Source organism: Tigriopus californicus, chromosome 8 (assembly GCF_007210705.1).
Source record: "Tigriopus californicus strain San Diego chromosome 8, Tcal_SD_v2.1, whole genome shotgun sequence".
NCBI classification, from domain to species: domain Eukaryota; kingdom Metazoa; phylum Arthropoda; class Copepoda; order Harpacticoida; family Harpacticidae; genus Tigriopus; species Tigriopus californicus.
The window spans coordinates 103,790-116,065 of record NC_081447.1 but is presented as its reverse complement, the minus strand read 5'-3'; the positions used below and the strand labels follow the sequence as shown (position 1 = coordinate 116,065).

The 12,276-nt window shown below is 45.5% G+C and overlaps 1 protein-coding gene across 1 annotated transcript; it reads left to right on the top strand.

Moving 5' to 3' along the window:
- The first annotated feature begins 1,239 nt into the window (after positions 1–1,239).
- Positions 1,240–7,120, top strand: LOC131885247 (Krueppel-like factor 6). Its single transcript, XM_059233208.1, has 3 exons — positions 1,240–1,841; positions 2,220–3,273; positions 4,352–7,120. Exons 1-3 carry the CDS (start codon positions 1,740–1,742, stop codon positions 4,525–4,527), a joined length of 1,332 nt encoding a protein of 443 aa, XP_059089191.1. The 5' UTR covers positions 1,240–1,739; the 3' UTR covers positions 4,528–7,120.
- The last annotated feature ends 5,156 nt before the right edge of the window (positions 7,121–12,276 follow it).

Sequence of the window (12,276 nt, the reverse complement as noted above, 5' to 3'; positions counted from 1 at the left end):
CACACACACATGTTGTGGGTGCAAAACGCACCCGTTCGATCTTGGTCCAGCCCGGTTGGACATGCCAGCCAGATCGATCTTTCTCAAGGGCTGTTCGGGCTCCTCACGTGGTCTTCGCCATCTAATCCACTTTCGCCGCCATCTCCTTTGGGAAAGATATTTATTGTGTGCACTGTATTATGGGATGGTCGCCCATATTCGCCTCTCATGGAGTGTGTATTACGTCCAGCGTCCAGGCCCGACAAACGTTTAGCCCTTTGACAAAAAAGTTAGAGGAACGTAGGAGAAAGAATGACAGGAACAGCCGCAACAATGATGTTAACAATAACAACAACAACAGAAAATACAAAACAACATCAACAACAGCAACACATTTTCCAGCGTTATCTTCTACTCCTACTCGTTCGCCGCTTTCATCGCCCAAGTCATTCTTCGTTATGTTCCACCCTTGAATCGCTTCTTCTCGTTCTTCTTGTTGTGCATCTTCCTTCCAAAGTTGTGCTTGAGCAGGAAAATTCAGCTTGCCGCTTCGGTTCTACGAGCACATTCACGGTCGGCTTTTCCAGCTCCAAAACGAACGATTCTTTGGAAGATTCGGTAAGTGAGTAGTGTGTGAGAGAGTGAGTCAGCGCTCAAAGAGCTACAAGCTCTCGATGGCAGAGCCAGCCAAGCAAGCAAGCAGTCAGCGAGCATGGGAAAGACCACATTCCTCAGATTCGAGGAGCATCACGATGAGCACGTATATACTATAGTGCATGAGAGTTAGTTAGAACGGGTAGAACCAACCCAGAACAGACAGACTGCTCAACTCCTTCCAGATCCCATGTGTAGTACGGCTAGTTGGTTGGTCGCTTTCAGCCAGTGCTGTTGAATCGGATAGGCAAAAACTGTATACGATTTCCAACGCTGCGTCCAGCTATGCTGGCCGGAAGCTGGAAGCAGGATGGATAGAGAGCGCCTTCTGCGCTTTCAAGTACTCGTAACGGGCGCATGGAACACATCTTGTATTCTGGAAGGGGCGCCGTGCTTGGGCTCATCAACGGGAAGGAATGGAAAGATTGGAGGGAGGTGCGCACAGACTTTGTTTGCCGTAGAGACGGACTCGTAGAGAGAGGCAAGGGAACTGGGAGCGAGGCGGTTCTCTTCCACCTCCCTGCCTTCTTCATCTCTCCACGTTTGGGCCCCGAGGAGCACTCCCACAGACCATATAATGAGAACACAAGATCACTCACTACGAACATTCACATAGAGCGCCACCGAAGGCACGATGATTCCATGAACCGGCGTTTGACGAGCAGAAGGCCGTTGAACGGAGGCCATCGCTTCGTGCATGCAATGGGCACCAAGAGCACGCACGAGAACCGCAGACAAGAGAGAACTTGGATCTCAGTTTGAGTTTTGACACGGTTAAGAAAGATCAGAGTATTTCCAGTTGGTCTGTGGCTCTGCTTGTTTACGCGAAATCAGGATCAAGGGGTGTCGTGTTTAGGCCAACCAGTGAGATTGCATATTTGCCAAATTTTACTTGACGCCAGGGTGTGTGAAATGTTGAGGTTAAGCTTATCAAAGCAGCCCTAGCCCAGTTCTGGCCATCGAGTTCAATGTTGTGATGTGTGAATCGATTCCTTCAGCAAGAGGCTGACCAAGAAGTATATATATTTATATTCCCCTCTTGAGGAAAAAAAAACGTATTGGACACTGGAGCAAACCAGCTCAAGGCCCAATACCAACTCGCCATTATGGACTGTGCTCCCAATGTGAATATTTTTCGGGAGCTACAGGTTGTCCATGACACTGGCTATTTCAGTTCACAAGTGTCCCCGGAAGAGGACTGGCAACAAGTAAGTATCCAGGCAATAATCTCATCCTATGACTACGCTCATGGGTTAACATGGGTTTTTCTCAAATCGGTTGGGGCACAAGAATTCTCAGCAAGTGAGGGGGAAAAAGTATTTCCAATATCAGGTACACTTCGCTTCACGCTGTCCCAAATTAAATGATTGGGTTGGAGAATGGATGAGTGAGTAAGTGAGGAGTGAGAATTGAAGAGTGTTGGAGATGAGTACTCTACGTACATGGAGCTCCAAGGGGGGAAATGGTGTAGTTTCTAGACTCCCCTACTCGTGTAGGGGGAAACGGCCAATAGTGTGCGCCGCATCGTCTTGTAAATATTTACATTACTACCCTCACTTCATGGCCTTCCCTTGACTTTCTTTCAGAACTGTTATGAAATGGAAAAGTACCTCAAAGATGAGCCCAGGGTCAGCGCGTCAAATAATGGCCTGAAAAAGTACCCTTCGGAGTTGGATATCCCTTGGGATCGGTTCAATCCACCTTCGTCCTCGTCCAATTCGTCATTAGATAGCTCGGGCATGAAAACAGAGCACTCAGATCAGGACGACACCGATTCGGAGGATCGTCTTAGTCTGGACGATCTCAGCCTTTGGGATCTTAACAATGGAAACCATTTTGGCTCTCATCATGGGCCCAAATACTCTAGTTCAAAGTTCCCTCTCTCCACGTCGAACACTTTGGAGCGGGTGGTGCCCGCCTCCTCCTCCCCCTCCCCTTGCCCCTTTGTGAACTCGTCAAGCTTAAGCAACGGGCTTCTCTCGTTGAAAGGCTCGGTCTCGGCGGCGGTCAACTCGATCATAAAGGGAGAGCCTCCGGTGTTCACTCATGATATTGGCGGATTGGGCACCAAACTGAATGTCAATCGTCCGATGGGTGGCCCCACCTCGATTCAAACCATGACTCCACCGTCCTCGCCCGAGTCGTCACCCCTGCCAGTCACCACGAACCTTCCTTCCTTGGCTAATCCGGCCCCGAACGTGGTTCGAGTCACGAGCCACGGAGGCACCACCACACGCACGGGCACCCTCGTTCGAGTGACCCAAAGGGCCGGAGGTTCTGTCCCGCCTTTCATATCCTTTGCCCCCGTGCAACTCGCCTTGGACAAGAGTATGTCAGCCTCGACCACATCCATTGCTAGTGTGACCTCGCAAGTGACCTCGCAAGTGACCTCGCCGAGTCTCATCAGCACCACGGTCACTCGCTCTCCACTCTCAGTGGCCACCTCTCTCAATGGTCTCACCAATAGTTCAAGTACGCCCAACATCATGCAAACAGGCGTGTCCAAGTCCAAGCGTCAACGCTCAGACATTTCCCTCGAAGAGGACAGCAAGAAGAGAACCCACAAGTGCAATTTCCCCGGCTGTCACAAGGTGTACACCAAAAGTTCCCATTTGAAAGCCCACCAGAGGACTCACACAGGTAAATCCGATCGACCGATTCCACCTCTCTCGTCGCCCTACGTAGAGGCCATAACATGAGTGCTGAACTCTTGAAGCGAACCAGCCGTGCACGGAAAAGATGGATACAATTCACAGAAAATGCCCCTTCGAATGGGCATATCTTTAGAGTAGATAAATGCGTAGGTTCGTCCAGCCAGCTCATTTCGCCATTTGTCTGGGCAGCACGAGTGTCTGTGGGTGTGAGTACTGTAAATGACATGTGTTTTGACGGAAAGACGAGAATGAAGGAGACGACAATCATCAACTGGAAGGCTCAGTTTTCAGTTTGCAGTTCGCCCCTAGGGCTGATGAGCCAGCTGGCTTTCTGTTTCTCTGTCTTGATGCAGTCAAGTATTGTGAGTGAGTACCTCTGGTAAGCTGAACAAGCAAGTCAACGAAGCAACGCTTCATTGGCAATGTCAACTCCATCGTGCGTCTTCTTGAGTGGCCAATCTGACTTGGCCTCTCCACGGGGCGTTCCGCGTAATACGACGATCTCTTTGGGATTAGCCCTCTGCCTTTGGCTTTTCCCCACCCTCGGTTTTGGAGCAAGAAACTACTTTCGTTCTATCTATCTGTCTATCTGTCTGTCTCCTTGTGTTCGTTCGTTCTTCTTATATGTACGAACGTATGTACGTACTACGAGTGACGAGGAGTGGAGCGTCTCCCCCCCCCAGGTTTGGAGCTTGGAAGGGGCGTAATATTCGAATTTTTAGAACGGAATCGAGTTTCCAAGCTAATTCAGAACATATCATGTAGCGCATAGGTGACCCCCCCCCCTCTCTCCTCCCCCCCCTTCCCCCTCCCTCCTTCCCTTTGCTGATGACTGAGCGTATGAATGGACAGACTGGAGAGGGTCTCATCAGTGGTAATTCGCAGTATGCATGCGTACCTGTGGCGTAAGTCTTAAAACTTGAGACAGGGACAGATTATAGAGATAGGATTGAATTACCCGCTCATTCACATGAAGTACTGTGGGCTGTTATGCGGGTGGGATGGACTCGCCTCCCTCTCTACTTGATTTCTTGTGCCGCTTTCAATTTAGCCTTCTTTTCCAGGTGAGAAGCCTTATCGGTGCTCGTGGGAAGGCTGTGAGTGGAGGTTTGCCCGTTCCGATGAGCTGACGCGCCATCTTCGCAAGCACACCGGCGTGAAACCGTTCAAATGTGCCCAATGTGATCGGAGTTTTTCCAGGTCGGATCATCTGGCTCTTCACATGAAGAGACATCAGTAACAACGCCCCGCTCGTTAGGTATATCCGTCGTGGTCATCGACGTCGTCCTTGGCTGAGAGACCGAGCAAGCCTCTAACAGGTGCCCTCTGAGGACTTCTCTGAGGCCGCATTTGAGGCCCCCTCTCCGTCTGGGAGGTGGGGCTCAAGGGCCGATGAGTCGCGACGAAGACAGAAAGATAGATAGATGCCTAACTGTGAACACGATCAAAAAGGCTCCCACGCAAGGCTGTGATATCAACTCTCCTCGATTCTCCATTCATTCATTCATTCGTTCGTCTATGAATTAAATTTAATATCTACATGGTTCTACTTTGCATTGAACTCTTCAGAAGGCAGAGCACGAACTCGAAACCATGGTTTGCTTCATTTGAAATGGACGTGTTCCGAGGCCTTTTGTGATTGTCGTCGTCGTCATAGTCGTCGTCTTTATCGTGGTGCCGTGGTCCTCGTCGTTATTTTTACTCATCCATCCAATTGGTGAGCCTTTTGCAAACAACCTACAAACTGCCCCATTTTGATCTCAAGAAAGTGAACCGAAGAAGGAAGACAACATTGACACGAACACCCAAGAGGCCTTCGTTCTTTTCGGTCTCGTCCATGTGTGAACGAAAAGGCCCAAACGGATTGATTAGCACCGTCCAGATGTCCTGGTTTTATAGCCTCCGGGGCTTGTACGCAGCACTAGGAGTAGCTAGCACAACAACTACAACAACAACAACTTAGATGCTACCTTGTGCCCTCACCGCCTTTTGTGAACGATTCCCAACCTTTTCACTCTTCTTCGCTTCACTCATATCCTGCCAAGACGGGTAAACTCGATTAAACGAGACTAGTCCGGTGCCCTTCTCCCCATCGTCCAGGATTTGGCCCCTCCTCCGGTGGTGGCTTTTCCTCCTGGCGGAAAAGTCGTGGACGAAGATGAGTGAGGCCTTTAGTAGGACCAGCTTTGACTCTCATGAATTTGCTACATTTGATCTCAAAAAGAGGAAGGAAAACGCAAAAGGAATTTCGGTGCCATTGATCTTCAGAAATATCTTGAACGATATCAGTGTCAATGCTCTCCAGAAGTGGCAGCAACACAACGGTGACCTCGAGGCTGCGGATGGTTTGTCCCTGATTGGCTGTGAATACAAATCAACAAACTCTAAATTCATAATAATTATCATCATCATAAATCTTATTGCATAATGGACGACCCATTCATTCATCAAATGAAATCGAGTCTGTGAGGTGTTTCGACCGAAAAGGGTCGTCAATGCCCTCGGCGGCAATGGGCCCCTGGGGTGTCGTTGACGCCCCCAAGTCCCAAGTGTTCTTCTGTCCTTCCGAGGTGGAATGCATCCCCTTTTACTTGTATTTAAACCAAATAGACCCAACTATTTTCGTCTCTTCTACCACCCGTTGGCCTGGCTGTTGACTTCACCTTCGCAATGCAATTTGTTTCCTCATCAGTTGATTGCCCGCCCACTCCCTGCCCCTGGGGGTGATGGGTGGAACAACGCGTGTACCTGAGTGAGTGAGCGAGTGAGTGAGTGATTCAGCAAGTGAATGAATGAGTGCCAGAGTGGCACTGAGGGTGGACCTGACGGAATGAACCCAAAGGGCCCTTCCTCGTTGTTGGAAGCCACTCGTGTTGACGACAATAATGGCAGCGAGAAAACAACTTCCAGTACTGTCGACTGCTTCACGCCATATCCAAGATGGCTTTGCAACGTGTTTCATTCACTTCATTGTCCGACTCTCAACTACCCGTATAAGAACATCTCGCCAGACGAACGAACCAAAGAATCCAGTACGGAGATCAATCACTCTTCGCGGGATGATAAGATGATAATTGCTCTACGACAATAGCAGTCATGGAGGCCCATAGCCCTACAGCAACCTATAGAATCAAAAACATAATAATCCATTCACTTATCACCCACTTCTCCACGTCTGTTTCTCATTTTTTGCCTGTACATCCATAGATTTGTTGTCCTGTGATTGTGATCGATTTCATCATATCCTTTCGTCGTGTGGTTTGAGTTGTTGCGCTGCGATTGGAGTTGGGGTCTGAGCTGAATTTCCATTCAGGCTAATGTAAGAGATGTTTGAGCACTTTATGGATTTGATAGGACACGAAACTCAAAAGGGTGAGCTCGAGGGGCCCGGCGAATAAGGCAAATCAACTTCTCGTTCACCCAGGCTTAGTACCTGGATGTACTTGCTTCAAATCCACTTCCGCTCGATGATTTCCGTCCCTCTTTCACATTTCATTCTTACTTGTTGTGGTACTTGGGTGCTTGCTTGGTGGTTGGTTGGGTTATTTCTTGGCTCTGATTTAGTCAATTACGTTCGTCACGAATAAATGAAGGAAAGCAAAAGGAGCAGTCAAAACAGCGGCAACCAAAACAACGACTATGATGATTGATGATAAAGATGATAATAATAGTGATGATGTCATGATTGAACCAAAAATCCCGCACACAAACACACCCACACACCCATGAAGAGTATTCAAAAAATCCAAAACAAGTGTCTTCGACTCGTCATAATGAAAACCAGAAATCAGAATAAAAACACTCTCGACAACCGACATGATTGATGTTTTTTGGAGCCCAATTGGATCACAATCAGCAAGCAAATCCATTTGTACGTAGATCCTCAAGTCGAGCTACACCGTGAACAATTGGGTGCTCACCACTCGTTGAATGGGTTCTACATTGAGGTTATGAAAACCATTCCTTAAGAACCATTCGAAGTAGATAAACTACAATCAACTTTTCACCTCTATTATCTTCTTGAGCTACGAATGTACTATATCCGATTCGTACTTTCAAAAATTCCTTCGTGAAATTCCCAGAGAACGACGCGAATGGAATACAGACAGTCTTCCCATCTACGTCGAAAAAGTCCAGCGGAAACTTGTCTGACCATAAATGCTAATTCATATTTAACCCATGACAGAGAAAATGACGGGAGACCCCTTCCATGCCCATAAAAGCATTTCTTATTCATTTTAAGATCGTGGTGGTGGGTCTTTTCGGCTAGATGAAGAAAATTGTTGTCTGGTTTGGTCAAAGTCAAGGAGTTTCTTGAGCAAGACAGCCCAAATACCTGGGTTATGAACCTCGAAGTTGTGGTGATGTGACTCGAGTGTCTTCATGGTAATGGAACACTCCGTGGCGTCACATTATGCACAAAAGTGTGTGCAGTTGAATACAGGTTCAAATGCACAGCAATATCATGCAGACCCTTGACTCTGGTAACAACTGTCCAATAGTACGAAAACCATGTTCGAAAATCAACCAAAAGGTAAGAACCATTTATATCATCACCAATAACAACAGCAACAGGACCACCACCACCACCACCACCACCATCAACAACAACAACAACAACAACAACGAAAACAACAGGACCTGCCATGGCAAGCGCAGGAATTCAATGAGTAATGCACCTTCGGGAAACAACCTGGAGGGCCATGATTAATGATCTCAAAGTGTTGAACTCCACTCCACTCCTGCTTTACCTCCCTTGCTACAATTCATGTAGTACGAGTATGAAGTTGAACTGAGCTGAGGGAGGACTGCCTTCAAACACAAGTCAGCAAACTGAACTAGTAAGCAAGCAACTTAAGTAAGAAGAGACCGGGAGAGAAATCCATCCTTGTCGCTCTCCAAAATTGAAAGTTCCCTTAATGGAGCACATTTACCTTTCTTAAACGGAAGCACTTGGCTTCATTTTCAGGTGAAGTGAGGGATTCTAATTCCTCTGGATTTAAGTTGTTTTTAGATATGAACGAAATATTAGCCCGCTTTTATTGACTGCAAATGGGTCAAAGATTGTACTCAGAAAGCCGTGGCCAATAAGATGGCTGCAAATACACCAAAGATATCTTCTTTATCCATCACGGACATTCTTAATTAATTGAGACTCTATTAATGCACATTACATTTGCTACTCTACGTATATGTAGTGTGCCTGCAATAAACAAGTGGACTGTATTGCAATCTAAAATGATTGAAATTTCTATAAAATGGCTCACATTCGGATTATGATCAAAACGTTATTTCAATGAAGTCCTTCCTCCTAGCCAGCACGGGTTTCAAGTACATTTTAGCACGGTTACCCAACTGATTGAACATTTAGAGCACGTCATTGAGGGACTGGAAAGGCATGAGCCTGTTGAAGTTGTATATCTTGATTTTGCCAAGGCCTTTGCTAAAGAAGATCATGGCCTTTTGTTGAATAGACTTCATGACATTGGGATCCAAGGCAAGGTTCTCAATTGGATAAGAAGCTTCCTTCAGGATAGGAAGCAAATTGTTAAGGTTGAGGGATCCCTTAGTGACATACATAATGTCAAGTCAGATGTTCCCCAGGGTTCCATCTTAGGGCGCCTACTTTTTATGATATTCAATGCCCTACTTCAAAAGGTTAGTATTATTCCCAGTCTCTCTTCTTATGCTGACGATACAAAGTTAGTTTCTGGTAGGAATGGCCAAGATTCCACTAGCCTTGCAAAGGACCTAGAAATAATCCATTCTTGGGTTACTAAGAGTAATATGGCCCTGAACGGAATGAAATTCCGCTCAATGACCTTCGGCCAACTCCTTTAAATACTCCACTCGTAGATAATGGAGGTAAAGATATTGAGCAGGTCTTATCTATGAAAGATCTAGGTGTAGTCCTCCAAAATAATGGAAAGTTCGATGAGCATATCCAGTTGAAGGTGGGTAAGGCTTTTCAAATGTGCGGTTGGATATATCGCACGTTTAAGTCCAGAGATAGCATCACGATGCTAACTCTGTACAAGTCGATTGTCCAGCCACATCTTGAATATGCTACACCCATTTCGGCTCCAATGAGTTCAGCAGGTTTGCAAAAGGTCGAACAAGTCCAAAGATGTTTCACTAGGAACATCACAGGATTGAGAGAGCTCTCATATTGAGAGAGGCTAAAAAAGTTGATACTGTACGTCTTCAAAAGTATCCATGAGCTTTGTCCCAACCCAGGATCTAGGGTCAATTCTAGTGACCGCAGAGGCTTAATGTGCGTTTTGAGAGCACTTCAAGCCTTCGAGAATCCAGGCTAGTTCGAACAATGAAGTCCACATCTCTTCTATCTCGGGCTCCTTCATTGTTTAATTTGCTTCCCTCTGATATTCGTAGGGAATACGTAGGCCTTGTTGATCCGGTAGCATCTTTCAAGTCAGACTTGGACAAATTTTTAGATAGCATACCAGATCAACCCTACATTCAAGGACTAGCTCGGTCTGCCAACTCAAATTCGTTGGTAGACCAAGTGTCATATAAAAGTTGAAAGGTAATAAATAGACGAATTATAACCTTCCATTTTAATAGTACTGGGGATTACATTCCCTGTAGCGGTTAGAAAAGCCCGTGAAAAACCAAAACCACAAAAAAAATCGGACTAATCAACTCTGAAGAAGATGTCTCGAAGAGACCTAGAATATCAAAGGCTTGTTTGAGATCATGTTGTGCCAATATAATGTCTTCCTCCAAAGCATTGCATATCAGTTGGATTTGGAAGATTATCTATCAATTGTTTTCATTTTCAATTATCTTTTGGTCATTTTTTTCTACTATTTCAAGGTCCACTTCTGTTCCTACTTTTTTCCTCTGTAGGGGACTTTTTCTGGACAAATTGGTCCTCTTTTTCGTCTTATTGTTTTAACTTTTCGACAGGATGACTACATGCGTAGATTAAGAATAACACTCATCGATCGACCAATTGGGTTCTAACACCTCTTTGGCTATTTCTTTTACTTTTCCAAAAAAAAGTAGCATTTAGGCCATACCAAGGTCCAGTGGCCGGCTTTACCTTTTTATGCGTATTCTTTACGAATTCTATTTTCCACTCTATCTTTTTAGACAAAATTTATTGTAGGATCAAATTCTTTATCAAATCTGATCATTATTCTCTTACTACCTCAATGAGGTGACTAGAGTACATGTAGTCATAATACCATGATGTTTATGCCTGGATTCCATTACTGGCCCCCGTTTTTAATACTCAAAACAAATAACCTAGAAACTGTAATTTAGCAGGTTATGTACGAACTCAAAAGTTTGGTTGTTCTATTCCAATGCATTAAAGCCAATAGATATCGACAGTACGGCCTTCTTCCTTGGGGTTTTATTCATTACGCTGGAGCCAACGGTACTCCGTAATTGACCGAACTGTTGACAATCAAACTTCCCCCAAAAGGTCAAGGTCAGGAGATTCCACCCGCATGCTATTCAATGGAATCATAACAGAGTCGTTACAAACCCTCAACAAATTCAATGTTATGTGGGTTGTTCCAACGACAACACTCACTCACACTCACACCAGCCTTACCAACCCAAAGGCAGAGTGCTAGATCATTAATTCCGTGGGTCTCGGTGTTTCGTTGAGCAGTGGAAGCTCATTCCTATAACGACTTTTTTGACTGTGTTACTCTTGGCGCTCATGGTGACAAACATACCAACGCTAGATAGAGGATAGATGATAGAGGTTTCAGAGGGTGTGAGAGTGACTTACCGGAATGAGTTGGAACGCCAAGTTTGTTGGTAGGTATTGGATTTAATTACATGGTTGGGTAGTCAACGTCCCCAGAAACCTGACGTTCATTCATGACCCATTCCCCTATATTAAAACATGTCCAACAACCACTCCTCGTACTACATAGATGCCCTTATAATGGGGGAGTATGGAGGAATGAAGAGGAATTCCTCCAGCCTCTTTGAGTGAGCACCATCAGTGTTGTTGTTGTTGTTGCTGCTGATGTTGCTGGTCGAATCATTTCAATCTCATAGGAAGAAGAATTCCCTCGTGGGGATTCCGTGAACTAATGACTCCATTAATTCATTTCAAGCCTTTGAGTTTCCGACAAACGCATCGACCCAAACCCAAAGGCAGGCGTGTCAGATTAGCTGGGTCGTGGGGAAGAGCATGTATACTCCGTTCTCTTGCATACGCTTGCTACACATGGACATGACTAGAGAGCGAGAAAGGGCACGTTGGTTCGGGCTCTGGATTTCCTCGAATCTCTTTTTTGAACTCTATCCCGGAAAGATTGCACAAAAGGAACCTGACAAGACGAACGTGCGCACGCCAAGGCATAAATGTACAGCTCCTACCAAATGTGGATTGAGGGTTTGGAATATCGATTGCATGACAAGGGAAAAGAAAAATAAAGTAAAATAATTGGGGAAATACAATGGCTGAATATTCATTTCTAGTCAACCTTTGGGTGTTGCTATTCGTTGCTTTAAATGATTGATCTTTTGTGCCGTGTCTGTTCCAACTTCGTCAGGTTTCTCATTGGGTTAACTCTTTCCTATCTGAGAGGTTACTACCGACGTATATGGACGTATACAAATGATAATGTATCTTTCGTTTAGCCAATCTTGTCCTCGACCAATGAACAAGACGACCTAGTTGGATCACATCTAAAAAGAACCTCTATACATTGGCGAGGAGCACTATTCTTCTAAGGAAGTATCCTAAATGAAATGATAACTATTACCTTGAAGTATAGCCCGTCTACGTACATATATGTCACAAACCGTGCCGCTGATTTGGGTATTGACGGTGAAAAAAACATCACATTTTCAAGTTAGCCTAGGTTATTGATTAGGTTCGCTGAGATGTCTGAGTTATTGAAAAAGGGAATTAGGCTCAGGAAAACGAGTCAGTAAGTCATGTTTCAGTTGGTTGAGTGAGAGTTAGGGATTGCTTTCACCAAATATTGGATTCAAC